Source organism: Cynocephalus volans, chromosome 12 (assembly GCF_027409185.1).
Source record: "Cynocephalus volans isolate mCynVol1 chromosome 12, mCynVol1.pri, whole genome shotgun sequence".
NCBI lineage: Eukaryota > Metazoa > Chordata > Mammalia > Dermoptera > Cynocephalidae > Cynocephalus > Cynocephalus volans.
Genome location: NC_084471.1, coordinates 52,253,645 through 52,276,722, shown reverse-complemented (window position 1 = coordinate 52,276,722; position 23,078 = coordinate 52,253,645). Strand labels below are relative to the sequence as shown.

Here is a 23,078-nt window from a genome sequence, read left to right as displayed (position 1 = left end):
TTAAATGGTTGCAATACTTATTCCCTTTTTAGAGGAAAGGAAACTGCTGCTCAAAGAGATTAAGTAACTTTCTTAAGATCACTTTTTACTTAACCTATAGAACACAAAAGTTCCATTTTAATGGTAGGAACTTAAATATTATACAGCATTATAGTACAGTGTATATATTTTTCCTGATTGGAACATATCATTTAATATCTGTTACAACTTTCTCAGCTGCTTTGTTATGGAGTGCTTAAATATAATTCAGATGTTTTAAATTTTGGCTCAGGTTTTTGTAGTAAGTGCTTATACAGAAAAGACTGATAACTAGTACATCTTTGAGATCTTAAAAGATTTAGAGATAATAAAAGAAAAAATAGATAATTTGGACTATGATATGGATAGAATTGTGTCCTCCAAGTTTTTTGTATTAGGAGCTTGCTTCCCCACTCTCACTGTTAAGAGAGGGGGAAATCCTATTATGGTAATTGAAAGATGGGGCCTTGGGGCCGGCCCGTGGCTCACTCGGGAGAGTGCGGTGCTAATAACACCAAGGCCCCGGGTTCGGATCCCATATATGGATGGCCGGTTCGCTCACTGGCTGAGCGTGGTGCTGACAACACCAAGTCAAGGGTTAAGATCCCCTTACCGGTCATCTTTTAAAAAAAAAAAAAAAAGAAAGATGGGGCCTTGAAGTGGTGATTAGATTCTGAGGACCATGCCCTAATGACTGGATTAATAATGGTGGTCATGGGCATAGTTCTGAGGGCTTTAAAAGGAGAGCATGTGAGAGCCTCTCTGCTCCACCGTTCTCAACATATGAGACCCTGCATCGCCAAAGTCACCACCAAAGAAGTCCTTCACCATAAGTGTTCCCTGGACTTCGGACTTTCCAGCCTCTGAAACTGTAAGCAATAAATTTTGTTTTCTTATAAGTTACCCAGTACCAGGTGTTTTCATAAAAGCAGCAGAAACGGACTCATGCGGACTACATAAAAATTTTATTTTATTTAAAAAAATTTTTTGGTGGCTGTCCAGTACAGGGTACATAAAAATTTTTAAATTCTCTGCATCAAAGAATACAATCTACAGAGTGAAAAGGCAACCCATGGACTGGGAGAAAATATTTTCAAATCATATATCTGATATCCAAAATATATAAAGAACTCCTACAACTCAACAACAAAAAATCAACCCAATTAAAAAATGGGCAAAAGACTTGAATAGACAAAAAAGATATACAAATGACCAATAAGCATATGAAGAGATACTCAGTATCACTAATAGGGAAATACAAATCAAAACTACAGTGAGATTCCACCTTATATCCATTAGGATGGCTACTATAAAAAAACAAAAACAAACAAAAAAAGCAAAAACAAAAAACAAAAAAAACATGTTGATAGTGGAGAAATTGAAACGCTTGTGCACTATTAGTGGGAATGTAAAATGGTGTAGTCACTATGGAAAACAACTTGGCAGTTCCTCAAAAAATTAAAAATAAAATTACCATACGATTCAGCAATTCCACCTCTGGGTATATACCCAAAAGAACAGAAAGTAGGGTCTCAAAGAGATATTTTTATACCCATGTTCATAGCATTATTCACAGTATCCAAAAGATGGAGGCAAGCCAAATGTCCATTGATGGACGAATGGAAAAACAAAATTGGTCTATCCATACAATGGGACATTATTCAGCCAAAAAGGAAGGACATTCTGACACATGCTGCAACATAGATGAACCTTAAAGACATTGTGCTGAGTGAAATAACCAATCACAAAAGGACAAATGCTGTACGATTCAACTTAAAAGACATACCTAGAGTAGTTAAACTTATATAGAGAAAGTAGAATAATGGTTGCCAGGGGCTGAGGGAAGTGAGGAATGGGGAATCATTGTATAACAGGCACAGAATTTCAGTTTTGCAAAATGAACAGAGTTCTGTGGGGCCGAGCCCGTGGCGCACTCGGGAGAGTGCGGCGCTAGGAGCACAGCGACGCTCCTGCCGCGGGTTTGGATCCTATATAGGAATGGCCAGTGCACTCACTGGCTGAGTGCTGGTCACGAAAAAGACAAAAAAGAAAAAAAGAAAAGAGTTCTGTGGAAGGACGATGGTGATGGTAGCACAATAATGTGAATGTACTTGGTGCTACTGAACTATGTACTTAAAAATGGTTAAGATGATACATTTTATGTTATGTGTATTTTACTCATTAAAACTTTTTAGAAAATATGGTAGTGCAACCTTGCCTCCCCTTGTCCCTGGCCACTTTTAAAGGACAAATCCTATAATTGGAAATGAGAAAGATATGTATAGAACTGACTAGTGGATTGCCCAGAGTTCCTTTAGGATAGAATACAGGACCTGAGGGCCCAGGATCCAGGAAAGGGTGGGATTGGACGGGAGTCTTTGGGGCAGGCCTGCCACAAGACTCAAGTCTAGGTAGCCTGAGGAGACTTGGTCATTGGGAAAAAAGGCTGCTGAGATGAAAGTCAGAAGAAGTAGCCCGAGTGCTCCAGGCCTAACTTGAAGTTTGGCCCTGGCTATGGGATTGAAGGACAAACTACCCCCTTGCTGGACTGGCAGTCCTGGAAGTCTGTCACCGTGCGTCTCCTGGTTTGGTTGTTAGCCTTGTGTTTCACTGTGACTAATTCATTATGACATTTGGAAATTACTGAAAATGTAAGGAAGCAGGAAAAATTAACCATAATCCTTTGACTCAGAGACAGCCTCTGTCAGTACTTCGACATATTTCCTTTTTTTACATTGAGATTAAACTTTATGTACTATGTAGTATGTGGTATTTTCATTTTAACAGTATAATAATTGAATCTTTTAAATAAAGCTTTGTAAACATCATAAAAAAATATGTGTGTGTGTATATATATGTATATAGTAGTGAATAAAGAAAAGATTTGTAGCTATGTTTTTAAGTTTTCAAACAAACGTAATTACCCAGAAGTATGTCACTTAATTTTTCTTTGTTCCTTTTCTGTGTCATGTGTTCTAGCAACCATGAGTATGTTTTCTGATTTCCTGCAATCTTTTTTGAAGCATTCTTCAACTACAGTTTTTGACCTTGTGGAAGAGTATGAAAACATTTGTGGTAGTCAGGTAAGCTAATTTCATTCCATCATTGGTCAGACTTCAGAGATTTTAGTTTTTTTGAACAGCATTAACCTGCGAATTTCCATGCTGTGTTTAAAGGAGATGTCTTAGGGGTATGGTGGCAGGAGTGATGGTGACTTCAGCCAGAGCATCTGTGCTTTTTTCATACTGAAGGTCCATACAAGATTTCTTGGGTATATAATCAATTGTGTTACAATGAAAAAAAATTTTTTTAAATAAATCACCGCTCATCAGAAAAGAAGAAAAAAAAATTTCTCTGGGAGACAAAAGGATTCTGCTGCTTGAAAAATGGAAAGTCCAAGGGCTGGCTTATTAGCTCAGTTGGTTGGAGCATGGAGCTAATAACACCAAAGCCCAGGATTCAATTGCCGTACTGCCAGCCACCAGAACAAAAAACAAAACAAAAAATGGAAAATCCAAAATATTCAAAGAACTCTTTAAAACTGAACAATAAGAAACAAACAACCCAATTAAAAAATGGACAAAAGATGGGAATAGGCACCTCACCAAAGAAGATACAGAGATGGCAGATAAGCATATGGAAAAAATGTTCCATATCATATGTTGATAGGGAATTGTTAATTAAAACAATGAGATACTACTATGTACCTATTAGAATGCCAGACATCCCAAACACTCACTACCAAACACTGGAGAGAATGTGGAGCAACAGGAACTCTCATTCATTGCTGGTGGGAATGTAAAATGGTATCGCCCCTTTGAAAGACAATTTGGTGGTTTCTTATAAACATATTCTTACCGTGTGATTCAATAATCACACTCCTTGGTATTTACCCAAATGAGTTGAAAACTTATGTCCACACAAAAACCTGCACACAGATGTTTATAGCAGCTTTATTCATAAAAACTTGAAAGCAATCAAGACGTCCATCAGTAGTTTCATGAATAAACTATGGTATATCAGACAATGGAATAGTATTCAGTGCTAAAAAGAAATGAGCTGTCAAGCCATGAAGAAACATGGAAAGAATCTGAAAAATGTATTGCTAAGTGAAAGAAGCCAATCTGAAAAGGCTACGTCCTGTGTAATACCAACTACATGACATTCTGGAAAAGACAAAACTATGGAGACAGTGAAAAGATCTGTGGTTGCCAGGAATTAGTAGGGAGGGAGAGATGAATAGGTGGAGCACTGAGAATTTTTAGGTCAGTGAAACTTTTGTATGATGGTATAATAGTGGCTACATGTCATTGTACATTTGTCAAAACCCATGGAATGTGCACCACAAAGAATGAATCCTAATGTAAACTGTGGACTTTGGATGATAATGATGTGTCAGTGTAGGTTCATGGATTATAACAGATGTACCCCTCTAATGCGAGATATTGATAGTGAGGGAGTGAGGGAGGCTGCACATGTGTGGGGGTAGAAGTATTTGGGTGCTCTGTGCTTTCTGCTTAATTTTGCTGTGAACCTAAAACTGTCCTAAAAAATAAAGTCTTTTTTAAAAAGGGCTTCAAAAAACTTACATTCAATGATAATTGAAATAGTAATAGCCAACATTTTTTGAGCATCTAATATTGTTAAAATAATCTCTGAATCATTCTGTTATAAAAGCAGTAGCTTCACTAAAAAACAAAAGCAATAATAATCACTTAGTGAATCATTAGAGTCGGAATTCCAATTGAGGGCTGGCCAGTTAGCTCACTTGGGAGAGTGTGGTGCTGTTAATACCAAGGTCAAGGGTTTGGATTCCTGTACTGGCCAGCTGCCAACAAACAAAAAGAAAGAATTTAATAAATGAATGTGAAGTAGAGATAACACTTTTATTAAATGCTGGTCTTAAGACAGTAGTAGCATTACTTTGTGAATACTTTTTAAAGGGTTGGAAAACCCATTGTGATTATTCATTTTCTGAATGAGAACAATCTTGTTTCTTAATTCCCCTCTATAAATAAGGAGGTACTATTCAGAATGTTTGAAAAAGATTTCCTTTATCCTCAGTCCTTTACTCTCCTGATGAATATTTAGTGTGTATTTCTGGGGAGAACATTCATACCTTTCGTTAGATTTTCACACGTGCCTCGGCCCCAAAAAGGATTAAAACCACTATTCTGGAACATGGAGGTAATTTGGTGAAGTTTTGTTTAGAAATGACAATGTGTGGGTTCTTATTTGTTACGTGGCATAAATTTTTAAATGTAATTTAAAGATATCTCTTTAAATTTTTATTGCTACTATGTTGGTTCATGTTAGATTTTGTCAGGTATAGGTTTATGTAACTTATCTTCTGAGTAGATGCATGGGGAGAAAAGAATGTACCCATGGCCGCTATGGTTGAATATGAAATCTGGAGTATGTTAAACTCTTACACGTATACTCACATAAATGCACCTTGCCCCAAAGTAAAGCCATTTCTAGTGAGAATATTACATTGCATTCAATTGAGAAACACGTAATAGGAAGGAAAAATTTATAATATAAATGTATGTATATATAAAAAATATTTTAGCACTCTAATACAAAGTTATTATTGACTCAACAGTTGTAGAAATTAACCTCTTTACATCTGTGTTCATAATTCAGGTGAATATACTGAGTAAAATAGTGAGCCGAGCAACACCTGGACTTCAAAAATTTTCAAAAACAGCCAGTATGCTCTGGCTTCTTCAACAGGAGATGGTCACATGGAGGCTGCTGGCTTCCTTGTATAGGTAAAGTTGTATAGAACTCATAAATGAAGTAAACATAAGGTGCCAAACCAAAAGGCAAGTTAATTTAAAAATTAGAGTAGGATGTGCTTGGAAATAGGTTTTGCTCTTTTTTAACTTTTTAGTTTCTTTGCTTTTGTGATTATCAGCTGACCGTAAGGATTTTGCTATTTTTGATGCTTATCGCTTCTGATACCTTAGTTGTCAGGAGTGGGTTATACGGGAAGAGGGGGATATCGGGCCATAAAGCTGGTATGTATAAAGATTTAAGGACAGTGCTAAAAATAGTGCAGTACTTAGGAGAGGATAAATTAAGAAAAAGAACCGAAAGGTAGACTTTATGTAGTATGGAAGTTTGAAAAAAGTTAATGAAATTTTCCTTTTCTCAGATGCTCAGTAGTTTCGGCACTCATTCTGTTGCTTTCTCATCCTGATGAGAAAATACTGAAAGAAAGTTTTATTCTCTTATTTTTGCCATATGAAAATGTTATATGAAAGAGGTGTATGCATTAGTAGGTAGCCATTAAAGACTTTTTGCAGTGTGTATTTTTAGGTCAGTATCAGATTCAGCAGGCATTTACTACTTGTATCTTATGTTTAGAGTGTGGTGACTAATTTAATTGGAAACTCATTTGTTTATGCTGGATGGAATACGGGTTTGTGCATGCATATAGCTTAAAAGGTGAGTTCATACATCCATGTGAAATAAGGCCTTTTCATTTTGTGTTATTTTTTCCCCCAGAGATAGAATACAGTCTGCATTAGAAGAGGAAAATATGTTTGCAGTTACTGTAAGTTTTGTATTAATTTTTTTCTTTATAAATGCTTAAAAGTTAAAATGTTTTTTACGAATAGGATTTGATTTTCAACTCTCCATCTTGAGTTTCTCTTTTTTAATTCTTTTTGGTGGCTGGCCAGTATGGGGATCCACATTGAGTTTCTTCATTTTACATATTTTACGAGTAAATAAAAGATACAATGTCACAAAATAATCAAATATTGATTTACATTAAAAGTCCTTTTTTATCCCACTGACTATTCAGTGTAACAATTTGGTATGTATCCTACCAGACATTTTTCTATGCACCTTTATACACACACACACACACACACACACACACACACACACAGAGTTTGTTTTTTTAACATACAATATTATTTTATTTATACATTATACTGAGAACTTTTTTATTCATTAATGTTTTAGAGTTTTTTAATGTCAATTCACATAGGTTTACCATATTTTTGCATAGTATGTTAGAGTATAAATGTACTGTAATTGTTCAGACTCTGCTGGACATATTTAGATTGTTTCTAGTATTTTTGTTGCACCAATCAATAATGTAGTAAACATTCTTCTTCATTCTTGTGTATGTGTGCAAGTATTTCCTATATTTCTGGAAGTGAAATTGTTGGGCCAAAGTTTGATAAAGGTTGTTGTGTACCTTCCTGATAGACTATACCAGTTTATGCCCTCGCTAATAGTGTATGAAAATGTTTATTACTGTCATATGGAATATTATCAATCCTTTTATTTTGCCAATTGTGGGAAGGTGTCTCATTGTTTTAATATGCATATCCTCATCTCTGGTGAGATGGAGTATTTTTTCATTCTTTTATCCATTTGTATTTGTCATATGAACTCTATATTCATATCCTTCGCTTACTTTCCTATTGTTTTCTTATTCTTTTCCTTATACATGTTAATGATATTCTCCTTTCTGTCACTTGTCTTTCACCTTTGTTTATGGGATCTTTTCCATTTTTATCTGATCATATCTACCATGTTTTCCTTTAGCATTCTTTATCTTATGTCTTGCTAAGGAAGGCCTTTACTACCTATTTTAAAAATATTCCTCAATGTTTTTTCCTGAATTTAAGTCTCATTTTAAGTGAAGAGGTTACATAATAGGCTCTTGAATTCAACTGGAGTAAGTTTGTCTCTAAAGTAAGCAAGAGATTTAACTTTTTTTTGAATGAATATTCATTTTTCCCAACACTACTTACCAAATGGGCCACCATTTTTTTATTGATTTGATTTACCTTTATAATATACTGTATTAGTGCATTTCTGTTGCTTACATCAGAATACCTGAAACTGGGTAATTTACAAAGAAATGAAATTATTTCTTATAGTTTCATAGGCTTGGAAGTCCAAAGTCCAGGGAACACATCTGGTGAGGGCCTTCTTCTGTGTGGGACCTCTACAGAGTCCCATGGTGACTAGGGTGTCACATGAATAGAATGGGATGAGGAAGAGAGTTAACCTTCTCACTCACTCTCCTTAGAAAGCCATCAGAGCCATGCTCATTACTCCGTGAATGGATTAATCCATTCACAAAGGCACAATCCTCACAATCTAATTACCTCTTAATGGTCCCACCTTTCAAATACCATCATCAGGTTTCCTACCCTCTTAGCACTGTTACAATGGGGGTCAAGTTTCCATTACATGAACTTTCGGGAGACACATTTAACCAATTTCATATACAGATCATATTTATACATGAATGTTTTTTGTTTTATTGATTAATTCATTTGAAAGCCAGTGCTACACAACTGAGTCACTCTAACTCAAAAGTTTTGATATTTGGTACATCCCCATTTCCCATTTTTCTTTCCCCCTTCTCCAATTTTTAAATACATTTTTGGCTACTTTTGCACAATTTTTTACCCCAGACAAACTTTACAATTTCCATTATTTAAAGGTCCTATTAGGATATTTATTGAAGTAATATTGCATTGTTAGTTAATTTGGGGAGAAATGACATCTTTACCATTTTGAACCTCTACATTTATTCAGATCTTTTATATAGGTCTTGTGCTCTTCTATATAAATTCTGTGTAAGTCCTATTATAAATGGATTCTCTTTCCTCTTATATTTTCTAATTAGTTATTACTGTCAAATGGGAAGTTATTGATTTACGGATAGTGCTCATATTTGACCGTTTTTCTGAACTCTCTTATTAGCTCTAGTAGATTTTTCTTTTTCTTTTTTTGGTGGCTGACAGGTAAGGGATCTGAATCTGTGACCGTGGTGTTACCAGCAGCACCGTGCTCTAACCAAGTGAGCTAACCAGCTGGCCCTCTTAATAGATTTTTCATTTGATTTTATTGAGTTTTCTGTGATGGCAGAAATTATCTACAGGTAGTGAGTTTTCCTTAATCCTTTCTAATCTTTATCCCTCATTTCTCTTCATTTTTTTTTTTTTTTTTGGCAGCTGGCTGGTACATCTTATTTCTTTCTTAATTCTTTATTTTTTCTGTCCCTCATTTTTTTTTTTACTTTCTTCAATGCTTTGACAAGAGCACTCCATACAACGTTGAGTTATATTGGTAATAGCAGACATTCTTTTCTTGTTCTGAAAAGAATGTTTTTGTTTCATCTTTACATCTGATGTTTTACTATAGATTCAGGATGTTTTTATTCTTCTAAGTTGTGAAGAGTTGGTTGGAATGGATATTGAAAGCAGTCAAGTGTTTTTAGCTTCTGTAGATATCTGCTTTCACTTATTAATGGAATGGCTTGCAATAATAGTTTTCCTAATGTTGATTATCCTCAGATAGGATAAACTCTCAATCATGATATGTTCCTAAATTTAGTACTAAATTTTACTAGCTAGCATATTATTTAGGGCTTTCCCAAATGTGTTATTTTTTTAACTTATTCTTATCTAGTTTTGGTATCTAGAATTGTGCTAGCTCTCCAGAACAAGCTCAGAGATCTTCCATCATTTCTTTGTGCTCCATTTGAAGGACATAGGATACCTGTTCTTTGAAGGTTTGGTAAAAATATCCTTGTAAAACCATCAACACCGGATGCCTTTTTGAGGTTTATTACTTTTTAATTTATAATTTTAAAAGTAATTCATGTTTGAAGACTATATAGTCAAAAAAGGAGAAAATTTTTTTATAGTAAGTAATTTCAACTGTCTGTTAATGTATGTATCTGTTAATCTGCTTTTTCACCTAAAATATTTTAAAATATTTTTTCAATCTTTAAATTTATTTATCCCACATTCGTTTTACTTTACTTCATTCCACCAAAGTAACATGCACATCCAGAAAGACTATCTTATATTTGGCTATTTATTGAGTTCACTTATTAGTTTTAGTAGTTTTCCATTGATTGTCTTTGGTTTTCTACGTAGGCAATCCTAATATCTACAAATAGTTATGACTTTGACTCTTTTTCCATACTTACTGCTACTTAGTTCTTTTTCTGGTTTTATTATGTTAGCTAGAATTTTCAAAGTAAAGGTGAGTAATAGCAGATTCTTATTCTTTTTGTGTTGTGGATTTTAAAGAGTATGTCTCACTTCACAGTTAGGTATATTATTTTCTAGAGGTATCATTTAGATAGTCTATTACATTAGTGAAATAGTCTTCTATTTCTGATTTATGAAGACATTTTTATCAACTGACATTTTGGCATCTGTCGAGAAGTTCATGTACCTTTTCTCCTTTAGCCCATGAATAAAATGGATTAATTAATAAGTTTGACTCATGCTTGAACTAGTCACAATATATTATATTGCTTAGTATTACTTACCAATATTTATCATCAAGTTGTCTTTTAAAGTCAGTCTTTAGAGTCTTGGATTGCTCTTAGGTTTTATTACTTATCAACTTCTGCTGTGTTGAAGGAAAAGACTTTAAAGTTTTTAAATGTTTATTTTCTAATATGTTACATGGCTGCGTCCAGCCTTTTATTATAATTTTTTTGTTTCATTTTATTTTGTTTATTTTTCCCTAAAACATTACATCTGAATTCTCAGAAATAGATTTTTAAAATTCCAAGTCTAAAGAATTAAAATATCAGGTGAGAGCAGCTGCAAATTGATCTAGCAGTTGGAAATTTATTTATAGATATTTTTCAAAGATGAATATACACATTTACTGTGTGGTAGAATGTTTACATATGAGTGATTAAATGTACTTACATATCTGTTAAAATAATATTTTTAGAGAATCTCCTTTTTCTTTCTTTCCATTCTTTAAATAATTTTAATAATAGGCTCTGAATGCCAGTGAAAAAACAGTTGTGGAAGCATTATTTCAGAGAGATTCGCTTGTCCGGCAAAGTCAGGTATGACTAGAATTTTTAAATATTTCTTTACAAAACATGGAGAAAAGGTCAATGACATACAAAGTACTGAAGTTTTTTAATTTAAAACTTTAAAAAATTTTTTCTACTTGATTTTTTTATTTGTAATTGAAAGGAATTAGAAATCTTGTTCTATTTTTAAATAGTAGCCCTAGTATTTCGAGGAATAGCCTGTTAAAAACTGCATTGTTCCTATGAAAGATTTCATTCTTTTGCCATAATATTTAGTTATCTTAACAAAGTTAAAATAGTGGTAACACTAATAGATTCTGTAGTTAATGCTAATATATATATATATTTTTTTTTTTTCTTTCCTAGCTGGTGGTAGATTGGTTAGAGAGTATTGCCAAAGATGAGATTGGAGAATTTTCTGATAATATTGAGTTTTATGCAAAATCAGTATATTGGTAAGTCACTAGGCTTTTATTCTTAAAATTACTTAATGTTGATTTTGTCTATTCATCTTTCAATAAATATTCAGTTTTTACTTTGTTCAGTTTTATTTTGTTCAATCTGCCCAGCCTTTATGGAATTTATAATTGTTTACAAGAGTTAGATAGCAACTAAACAAATATATATCCTGTTAGGTATTAAGAGCTTTGGGGAAAAAAAATGAATCAGTTAATGGATAGAGGATGATAGGAGGTACTACTTTGAGTAGAAGAGGTGGTCAAGGAAGGCCTCTCAAAGGAAGTAACAGGTAGTAAGAGGCTTTTAAGAAATAAAGGAAGGCAAGCCATTCAAAAAGCTGAGATAAGTGTTCTGAGCACAAACAGAAGCTGCAAAGACCCTGAGAAGGTAAAGTATTTGCACAAAATTGTCTATGGCAACACAGCCAGGAAAAGGATGGTAAGGAAATGAGATTGGACAGAGCTAGATCATATAAGACTTCTACAGGCAAGCCAAGGTAAGGGTTTTGGACTTTATTCTAAATATGATGGGAACCTTTTTTTTTTTTAAAGATGACTGGTAAGGGTATCTTAACCCTTGACTTGGTGTCGTCAGCACCATGCTCTCCCAAGTGAGCTAATCGGCCGTCCCTATATAGGGATCCAAACCCATGGCCTTGGTGTTATCAGCACCACACTCTCCCAAGTGAGCCAGGGGCTGGCCCTGGAACCTTGAGAATAGTAGAATGAGGTGATCCAATTCATGTTTTCAAATAATCACCTTGATGCTTTTTCTTAATAATCATATTTGTTTATCAAGAAGATACTTCTGCCATGTTTCTAGCTACTTGTTTTTGTTGTTTAAATTTATGTTCTTTAAATCCTTTAATACTTCAAAATTATTATAGGCCCTTAAAGCCAGAAAGCACCCCTAGGTTGAAGGGACAGTTTATTTAAGATTTGAATAAGTTCAGATTGCATTTTAATTTGATAACATTATGTACAAAGATTATAAGTCAATTACTATGTCTTTTCTCTGCTTAACTAGGAAATTTGTGCTATTCAATGTTGTTAAAAATTAAATCTTGAGTAGTTGTAATTTTTCTGAAAGGCAGAGAAATTTTCTTTTTCAAAAAAAATTATTTTTGAAGTTAAAATGCTCTAGTAAGGTTTTTGCAAGTTTTTCATGAGTTAGCCTCCTTTCCTTGTTGATCAATGAAACAGAATAGAGAAACCCCAAATACACACACATTGATATGGTCATTTGGTTTTTAACAAAGGCATCAAAGCAGTCCAGTGGGGAATGCAATGTCTTTTTTAACAAATTGTACAGAAAAACAGTATCTATGTTAAAAATAGATTAACACTGACACCATCACATCCTCTCATCATACCCAACAATTAATTCAAGGTGGATGATAGTCCTAAATATAAAAGCTAAAAACCATTAAGCTTTTAGAGGAAAACATAGGAAGATATCCTTATAACTTGGGGATAGGCAAATGTTTCTTAGGTCACAGAATGCAGTAATCAGGAAAAAATTGATTTGACTTCATCAAAATTAACTTCTCATTAAAAAGCATCATTAAGAAAATGGGGGCAAGCACAGACTGGAAGAAACATAGAACTACAACTCAATAATAAAAAGATAACCCCTTTGGACAACAGATATCTCTCAAAAGCAGATAGGTGAATGACCAATAAGGACATGAAAAAGTGTTCAACATCATTAGTCATCTGAGCTCAAATGCACTTCTGTATTAAGGATTTTTACATGTGTTTTCTGGGTTTGTAATCTTATTTTACTTTGACTTGATTTGATTTTTTAAAATAGACCTATTAAAATTGCCCCTTTTTTGATTCTTTTTGGTTCATAAGCTTGATGATTGGATATTCAATCACCCTATGTGTTTCCCTGTAAACCTTGTTATGACATTGGCACATTACCCATCTGACATGAAAAGAAAAAAAATTGCCCCGCTTTTAAAAATTTGGTACTTTTCATTTCAGGGAAAATACTCTGCATACCTTAAAACAACGGCCACTAGTTTCTTATATAGGAAGTGTTCGTCCTCTTGTCACTGAATTGGTAAGTGCTCTTTGAGATCAAAGTCATCTTCAAAGTTAAGTGATTTGCTTTTTTAAGGTAGAGAATTTTTTTCTCAATCTTGGATTCTTGGTTTACTTTCCTGAAGGTTTGCATACAGTTTTTACTTTAAAAAACTAGTTGCATTTGAATTTGATGGAATGTATTTAAACTTATTTATGGCCTTTGAATTGTAAATTGTAAAGAAGGTATGGAAAGTGTACCTAATTTGCCAGCATTAAAAACAAGTTAATTTTGGTCTTACAGCAAGGTTCGATTGTTCAACTATAAGGTAGTGATCTATGAAAGTTCTTTTATACAGAAAGCAGGGGGGGAAAAAGGAAGCTGTGTGAAGTAGCTTGAGGTTAGAAAGGTCATTCTAGGATATGAATAATAGCAATAACAGTGGATTTGCAAAGAACTGGAGCTGAACTATTTCATAAATAAGGGAATAGAGCTTTGTGACAGGTGGGAGTACCTGAAATGTTTATAGTGCAGAGTGAGAGAAATAAGTAACTATTGGAAAAATTAATAAAATTCCATTTGCTAACAAAGTAGTTTTTGATGAAAATTGCTTGGAAACTATTGGAAGATGAAATAAATTGTACCTAAATTACCTTGTAGAAAGCAACAGCTGAAAATCATTTACTCATAACAGCTGGTGATTTCCTTTTGCCAGAGAGAGACCATGTTCCAACATTGAATGACTGCCTGCAAAATGTTTGTGAAAGTAGCCAATGGACCCATTATGCATTCCATTTTCTGAATTGTTATTCATATTATTGTATAGTCAATAATGTGGAATAAGAATTATTTCCTTTCTTAAGTCACATTTAAATTGTTTTTCATTTGAAATTTATCCTGTAGATCATGTGATCCATTTGCTGCTAACGTGAGGACAGTGTATTACCCTAAATATTTAAAAGCACATGGGGGCTGGCCAGTTAGTTCACTTGGTTAGAGTGTGACGCCGATAAAACCAAGGATGGGGGTTTGAATCCTGGTACCAGACAGCCACTAAAAAATAAATTTAAAAAAAAAAGACATGTGAAAGGTAGTAGGTAGGAATAACCATGTTAAGGGGTTTTTATTTATTTCTTAGAAATCTATTTAAATTTTTTTTATTGGGCACTGATGTGTTTTATAATTGTATTAATCCCAGAATGGTCTTCACAGGCTCTTTTCCCATGTGTTCTCAGAAAGTACCAGTTAAACACTTTCTAATCATAGAATAGATTCCTTTAGTTTTTTCTCTTTCATCCTCCATCTAGGTATAATTCTGTTTAGAATTAACTTGGCTATGTTGCTGCTGTGACAGAGTGAAGCTCAAGTCATCTTCTAGTATTACCTGGATTAGGCTGGGCTGGGCTGGTGGTGTTTCTACCTTGCTTGATCTAGACGTGTGCCATTGTGAGCCAGTGGAGTCTGTTATAAGTGGGACAGCAGACAGTTGTGTGGCTGTTTTTAACACTTGTGACACTTTCATTCCCTTTGTTACTTAACTAAATTATAAATGAATTTACCTGTGTAATAAACTTAGGATAGATTTATCATCTCTTGTTCATGGTTAAAATATATGTAGGTACAAAGGATTTATATGTTTTGGTGTTTTTTTTTTTTACAGGACCCTGATGCTCCCATAAGACAGAAAATGCCCCTTGATGATCTAGATAGAGAAGATGAAGTTAGATTACTCAAATATCTTTTCACTCTAATTCGTGCTGGAATGACAGAAGAGGTAAATCATGAATACCTTGCTTGTCGAGTTTTTAAAAGTCATAGACTCTTTAAGAGTTGGAAGAGATTTTTGTGGCCACCTAATATTCTTCCTCAATGCAGTAATTCCATTCACAATATTTTGAATCTAACTTCCTGTTTGAACATTTCCAGTGATAAGGAACACATTGCTTTGGAAAGCAGTGCACTCTAGTTTATACAGCTCTAATTATTAGAAAATTCTTTATAACAAGTCAAACTTTGCCTGTCTATATTGCACTGTATATCCTAGCCATAGCCCCATTATTTCTAATTCTTAGTTTTAAGAGTTTAGAATTAAGTCTACCCTAATTCCAGGTGACACTATTTAGGCACTTGAAGGCTACAGTGGCCCTCAAACTTCTTTTTAACCCCATCTCTTCAAGATGTGTGTGATAGTTAAGATCTTATACATAGAATGTTAAGTATCTAACTAGTTTATGAAATGGATTTGTTGACTTTCTAGGTGAGGCAGTCTGATGCGTAGGAGTTTCAAGCTTCAGATATTATATTGTACCTGTTTTTCAGTACTTTTGGCAATGTTTTTAGATGTATGTTAGTTCAAAGTGTTTGTTCTGTGTGATCAATCATTAGCATATATTAAGTCATTTCTTATAGTAGTAAGTCTTGGATTATTCTTTTTTTTTAATTAAGAAAAGAAATTGATATCACATATTCACTTATTCAGAATATATCTGAGTCCTAACCATTCTGCCAGGCTAAGTGCAAGACACTAGGAATTGCAGTGGTAAACAAGAGGGATTTATCTTAAAAAACAGAAAACGATTATGTTACTGAAGGCTTGAAAAATAGAAACTGTCAAGGTCTCATTTATATCACCACAGATAATGGGTTTATTTTATTTACTTACAGCCCTTTTTTTTTTTTTTTTTTTGTCTTTTTTCGTGACCAGCACTCAGCCAGTGAGTGCACCGGCCATTCCTATATAGGATCCAAACCCGCGGTGGGAGCGTCGCCGCGCTCCCAGCGCCGCACTCTCCCGAGTGCACCACGGGCTCGGCCCTACTTACAGCCCTTTTTAAGTGTGCAGTTCAGTGGCATTGATTACATTAACAATATTGTGAAATCACCACTGTCTGTTTCCAAAACTTTTTCATCACCCCAACAAAACCTCTGTAACCATTTTGCAATAACTCCCCATTCTCCTCTTTTCTCAGCCCCTGGTAACCTCTAATCTACTTACTATCTCTCTGACATATAAGTGGAATCATACTAGATATTTTGTGTAAGTGGAATTATACAGTATTTGTGCTTTTGTGTCTGGCTTATTTCACTTAGCATAATGTTTCCAAGGCTCTATATTCAGTGTCCTGCCTTTTTAAGATAGCATATCAAAACATTTTTCCAGGTTAATTGCTACATAGCTCTCATGATTTTTAAAGGTCATAAATTCAGAAAGATGTCTGGGGTATGATAATCTTCAACTAGTTGTATTAATCAGGCTCTCTCAGTTCAAGTGACAGAAACCCAACCTAAGTTACTTTATGCTTACAAGGGAAGAATTGATTGGCTCATGGAACTGGGAAGTGTAGAGGGTTATATCTGCCTTTAAGCAGGATCCAGAGACTCCAAAGATGTCACTAGAATACTGTCCCTTTCCAAGGTCCATAGCTCTGCCCTCCTCTCTATGGCTTCATTCCCAGGAAGCCACTCTCCATGTTGCGTCAGTAATGGCCACCAGCAGCTCCAAGTTTACATTCTTCTGCCAGCTAGCAATCCCAGCAAAAGGAGTGTATTTTCTTTCCACGTATTTCTAGCAAGAATCCTGGTTGTGATTCTTGGTAGATCATGTGCCTAACCCTAGAGTTCTAGAATGGGATCAGGCCTATGTAAACCATATGAACTAAGACTAAGGAAGAGGTGGTTTCCTAAAGGGATAATGGAACAACAAACATGTATCTACCTTATTGGTATATTAAGCACACCTTATTGGTCATCTTAAACATAAAGAAATATTATCAATGGACTAAATGAACGACAGCAACCTTGTCATTATAGATACTAACAGTGTTTTTCCAATACTTTTACATAAATCAAGGGTCATCAACCTCTAGCCACATCTGGTTTCTAGTGGTATTAAATGCCAGTGGACGCCATGGGAACCTATTGGTAAGCCTGAAATCAAAGAGAAAAGGGATTGTTAGGAAAAGAAAGGCAGAGACCACAAGGACATGCATATGTTGGTAAAGTGGAATGCCATTATTAATTGCCTACATTATCCTTTGTAACATTTGTGCCATAAGTCATCTAATCTTGACATATGTTGGTTATCCTTTACTGTAAAGCACAAGTACTTTTTTCAGAACTACACTGGTTATTTGACTAACTGCTCTGTCTTGTTTTTAAAGGCACAACGACTCTGTAAACGTTGTGGTCAAGCATGGAGAGCTGCAACACTTGAAGGCTGGAAACTGTATCATGACCCTAATGTTAATGGAGGTATTTATATTCTGAGAGTTGAGGATAAAGATATTTAGAACTAAATGCTAATCTTTGTGAACTGTAGCTTTTCTTTTTAGAAGTGATTGAAATAAGATCTCATTTTAAGCTGGAAATTTTATTTCTTTTACTGTATTATAGGAACGGAATTGGAACCTATTGAAGGGAACCCATATAGACGCGTTTGGAAAATAAGTTGTTGGAGAATGGCAGAAGATGTAAGATAAACAAAATATTTGCTGATACTGATTATTACTTAAATTTAATTAATCAAAGGCCTACTGAGGGGCTGTGAAATGTTTAAGTAGCATAAAGCTGAAGTTCCTCTTTTCAAAAAACTTCCAATAAAGTGGAGAGATAGACTTAACTACTTATCAGAATTATTCAGACATTAAGTACTAAGAATTAAACACTGATACGAGGCAAAAATATGAAGGAGATACCAAATGAGCTTAGAGAAAAAGCACTGGGCTAAAGCTTAAAGCTGACCTTTCAGGGGAGAGAATTGAATTGAACTTTTAAAAATGAGTAGGATTTGGAGTGTTGGGAATGAAAACAAGAGGAAGGAATTCTAGGTAGGATTCATAGGGTGGTAAACTCAAGGAAAGTTAGGGTCTACGAGGTTGGAGTAGAAGGGTCATAAAAGGAAATACAGTCAGTTCTGTTGTGACATGACATGATTTCTTAAAAAAATCACCACAGCATACAAAATTATACGGAAGACTCACAGGGCTTTTGGGAAAATGAAGTTGAGAACAGTACTCAAACTTCATCAGTGATATATAAAAAGATAAAAAGTTAATAAAGATGGTAGCACAGTTTTCATCTGTCAAACAGTTAAATACTACAGTAAACATGGCACTTTACCTTGAAAAAGACCTCAAGTTTTGCTCATAGAATTGGGTGTGAGGAGGGTTGTGGAACCTCGAGGGCACATGACAGTAGTGTTTTAAGAAGATTAGCATGGCAGTAGAAAATAGACAAAATTGAATGAACTAAAGGCTGAAAAAGTAATTGTTAGAATTATTCAGACACTTGTAAGGGCCTGTTCTAGCATAGTGTTGATGCGAATGGAAAGAAAGGGAGCAAGACTGGTCAGGACTAGTGATTGGAAACAAAAGATAGAGGTAGACTCAGTTATGTACTAAGAGCCTCTGAAGTCTCTTCTTTGGATGATAACAACTGAAAATGACACTAATAGAATTCCCAAAGTAAAATGAGGTAATTTGATGCAAATAATTAATTCTTCTTAGGAATTAGATGCATGACTTGTTCTGATGTTGTTCTTATGTCAGTACTGAGGAGTATCAGGTATTTAGAAACATTCTGGGAGATAACACCTATACAGGTTCTATTTGGAGGAAAATTTGATTATAAATAATCAGAGCATCCATTTGATTTGGATCTGCTTTCACCCTGTATTTGAAATTTAAGTGTTTTACTTTTTCCTGAAAATTTCAGCCTTGATTATTTCATCAAACAAAGAGGTCCTTCCTTATTACCCTACTAGATCTTTCACTGAAGTTTAGAAACTATCAAGTCAATAGGTTCGATCTAGAAGGGATTTTAAAATTCCAGATTATGAAGAAAATTGATGAACTAAGAAAAACAATGTTTCATTTATTTATATTTATTGTATTTTAGGAGCTTTTTAATAGATACGAGAGAGCAATTTATGCAGCTTTAAGTGGGAATCTTAAACAGGTATGCAATCTATTTTAATATTTAATTTTTTGTGGAATAAAATCAGATACATAAAATACTCTAATACTTGTATTTAACAAATCTTATGAACTTAAATTGCTTTCTAAGAGTAACAATGACAGAGATAATCATGAAATAGAATAGTGACTTGTACTGCCTAATTTGATACATTTCATACATGCATGATATTTTAACGAATGAAATCAGACTTCAATTTTTAAATAAGAATTGTAAATTTGATTGCAACACACATTTACTTATGACTTATAATACCTATAGCTATATCCAGAAACCTACCACTAAGGCACAGTGACTGCTTGGGCTGTCTTATATATGTATGTGTGTTTCTCACAACCCCCACAACTCCCTACATTTTATACCTATTTTGAGGGATGCTATAATAATTAGTTGAAATGCTATCTTATATCAGCATAGAAAACTGATGCTATTGTGAACTCAGTATGGAAAAAGATAGTAATAGTTCAAACTTCTTAGAAGATGTAGTTGAGGAGAGGGGAGGGTAATTTGGTATAGTTTTTAAAAATCTACAGTGTTTTATATCATTATAAAGTGACTTTATAGGCCATATCAATGGATGTAATTGCTCTTCCTTTCTTTTTTGTTGAATGTGTCTATGTGTTTCTGTTTTGGAATGGGGAAAAAGCTTCTTCCTGTCTGTGACACCTGGGAAGACACAGTATGGGCCTACTTCCGGGTGATGGTGGACAGTCTGGTAGAACAGGAGATCCGGACATCAGTAATAACTCTGGATGAAACTGAAGAACTCCCTAGAGAATATTTGGAAGCAAAGTAAGTTTGTTGGTTTGTTTTTACTCATGGTGATTTGTAGTATGTTCTTTGATGTTTTATTTTATAGCCCTTTTTCAGATTATTAATATTCTATCATTTTTCTGTTCTTTCATGTGAAGTTGGACCTTAGAAAAGGTTTTTGAGGAACTTCAAGCTACTGATAAAAAGGTAAATGCTAATAAAACACATTAGATATCTGGAATAGGAAACAAATGTTATGCTGTTGTGCACTGTGGCTGAAGGAAAAAGTATGTGGAACTTTTCCCTTTTCTTTGCCTATGATCAAAATAAGAGACATAAAAAAGGAAGAAACAATTTTGTAAATGATGCATTATTTCTGTTTCTTTGGTTTAGGATTGGTTTTATCTAAATATATTCATGTAAGCTATGTTTATCTCTTTCTTTTTGAAAATTTAAAATATATAATGGAAAATTAACAAGACTTTCTTTTCCTAAATCCCAAAATAATTTAATATTTTAAAAAAATATTCTTTAAAAATTTTTTAAATAACTAAGGTAATGCTATATGTACTTGTAACAATAAAATAACCCAATGATGTATAAATAAAACCTTTATAGTAACTTCCTCTCAATTGCTTTATGGTTACTCTCATTCCCCTAAGATGATAAAACATACTGATATGTATTCTTCCATTTCTTTCTCCAAGATCTTACAAATATGTGTAAATAATGTAGATACTCCAATATAGAATTTTTTGTTTTGTTTTTTTTTATATTGTACTACAGACATTACTCTACAACTTGCTTTTTTTTTTCATTTAGTGACAATCTCTAAGTTAGTTGATATATTTTAACGTAATTTATTCTTTTTTAACAGGTACATACTGTTCTGAAGAATGATGGGTCACTTTTTTAGTTCATTCTTCTTTGGGTGATATTCAGGTTGTTTCTAGTGCTCTAAGAACCTAAGTTTCACCCAAAGGAGAAGTGTGTGTTTGTGTACTTATCTACTAGTCCTTTTGTTTCTTTAGGATAAGTTTCCTGAAAGGGGTTGCTGGGTTAAAGAGTATAAGTGTATTCTTTATACACATACATACATATGTAGAGTGCGTCTAAATTAACTACCTGAAGACATTATATTGTATACCTTAAATATACACAATAAAAATAAAAAGTAAGAAAAAGAAACATTTTTAAATGAAAAAAACGATTACCTGTTTATAGTAATTAATTTATACTCCCACAAGTAATTTATTAAATTGTGAGTTCTCACCAGTCCCAGATATCACACTTTTTATTTTTTGTTAATCCATTAGGTGGGAAATAGGAGTCCACTACTCTACTCAATTTCCTTGTCTATTCATAGGGCTGAACATGTTTCCCTACATGTATTGACCATTTGTGAATTTCTTGTTCAGTTCTTTTTTGTCTGTTATTTGGGGATTTTTGGCAGTTGGCCAGTATGGGGATCCAAACTCTTGACCTTGGTGTTATAAGGTTGCACTATAACCAACTGAGCTAACCAGCCAGCCCTCTTGTTCAGTTGTTTCAGCTATTTTTTTGTTGGGTTTTATCTTTTCCTTATGATTGTATGGGAACACTTTGTATAGTAAGGTAATTACTGCTTTTTCCAAGTGTTTGTTACTACTCTATTATTTTGGAGATTCTAGCTAATGAAATAAAACAAGAAAATCAAGGAATAGATATAAATACTAGAAATAGGGGAATATTTACATATAAAAGTGGAAGTCTAGAAATTTAAGACTCAGTAAGTTACTAGAATTAATAAGGGAATTTGTTAATGTTGCTGAATACAAGACAAAGTCACAAAAAATCATAACCTTTCTATGCTTGTTATAACTAGTAAGAAAAGGATGTAGCCTCCTTCCCTCTACCCCAAAAGTCCCATTTAAATGAATGACCAAAACTAAAGAGAATAAAATTAATAGGAATAAAATTAATCAGGGGTTTCAGGACCTTCATAAAGAAAACCATAGAATCTTATTGAAAGACAGAAAATAAGACATGAATAAATAGATATACCATATTCCTGGATGAGAGGATTTAATGTACATGTCAGTCAGCCATTCGAAAATTAACACAGAAACATAATGCCTTGGGAGATTATTTCTAGACAGAAAACTTCCAAGTAAAGAATAAGTGAGAATGGCAGGAAATTTTTTGAAAAACCATAGTTATGGGGTACTTGCCTTACTCAATAATAAAACTTAGTGTAAAGATACAACACAACGGTATAGAGTTGGCATGAGAATAAATAGATCAGAGGAACACCAAGTTCAAATTAGATCCAAGTATATGTGAGAACTTAATAGATGTCAGAGGTGACCTTTCATTTCAGAGGGAAAGGGATGGTTTATTTAAAAAACGGTGCTGGCATAATTGGCTTTCTATTCAGAAGAGAACAGCTAGATCCCTACCTCATGCCATAATTAAAATGAATTCCAGATAGAGCAAAAGTTTGAATGTAAAAAAGAATTAATGCTGAAGGAAAATTTAGACAAAGAACTAATTAAATAAAAATTAAAATGTTTAAGAAAAAAAAAAGACATATTTGCTTCAAAAAACCAAGTTACAGGTTGCTTATAAGTAGTTTACTTTGTACCTGATCTCTGTTCTGTTTTGTTACTCTTGGTGCCATGAGCCGAAGAGAGTACCCAAAGAATGCTTTCAAGTACTACTGCTTATGTTGAAAGAAATCTTATAGTTTATTTTGTTGAGGTCACATAGATCTTTTCTTTCTGGTCCACCATGGAGTGCTAAGGTAAACAGGAATAAAATAGAAAGAATAAAAGTTTAATAATATTCACAGAGGTTTGTTATGTAATAATTCTCTGCTTTCAAAGATACTGTTCAGTCCTGGATTTGTAAGCCTTGAGTATATTCCAAAGGCAGTATTGTTTCCATATTTTATTTTGTTTGATCTTCTGTGGCCCTCATTTCCAACTTTTTCTTTATATGTGTTCGAAAGTTTGACATTTAACAATGAGTACCTAAT

At 33.9% G+C, this 23,078-nt stretch overlaps 1 protein-coding gene and 1 pseudogene across 1 annotated transcript in view; both read left to right on the top strand.

The window, feature by feature from the left end:
• Positions 1 to 23,078, top strand: part of NUP107 (nucleoporin 107) — a 44,247-nt gene that overhangs the window by 6,986 nt on the left and 14,183 nt on the right. The window contains exons 6-17 of the mRNA XM_063075554.1: positions 2,998 to 3,101; positions 5,665 to 5,792; positions 6,532 to 6,580; positions 10,808 to 10,879; positions 11,216 to 11,304; positions 13,297 to 13,375; positions 14,997 to 15,110; positions 17,497 to 17,587; positions 17,729 to 17,805; positions 19,232 to 19,291; positions 19,956 to 20,101; positions 20,221 to 20,269. Of these exons, the coding sequence (XP_062931624.1) occupies positions 2,998 to 3,101; positions 5,665 to 5,792; positions 6,532 to 6,580; positions 10,808 to 10,879; positions 11,216 to 11,304; positions 13,297 to 13,375; positions 14,997 to 15,110; positions 17,497 to 17,587; positions 17,729 to 17,805; positions 19,232 to 19,291; positions 19,956 to 20,101; positions 20,221 to 20,269 (1,058 nt within the window). The remainder of the gene's footprint in view (positions 1 to 2,997; positions 3,102 to 5,664; positions 5,793 to 6,531; positions 6,581 to 10,807; positions 10,880 to 11,215; positions 11,305 to 13,296; positions 13,376 to 14,996; positions 15,111 to 17,496; positions 17,588 to 17,728; positions 17,806 to 19,231; positions 19,292 to 19,955; positions 20,102 to 20,220; positions 20,270 to 23,078) is intronic.
• Positions 13,146 to 13,243, top strand: LOC134361423 (small nucleolar RNA U13; annotated as a pseudogene).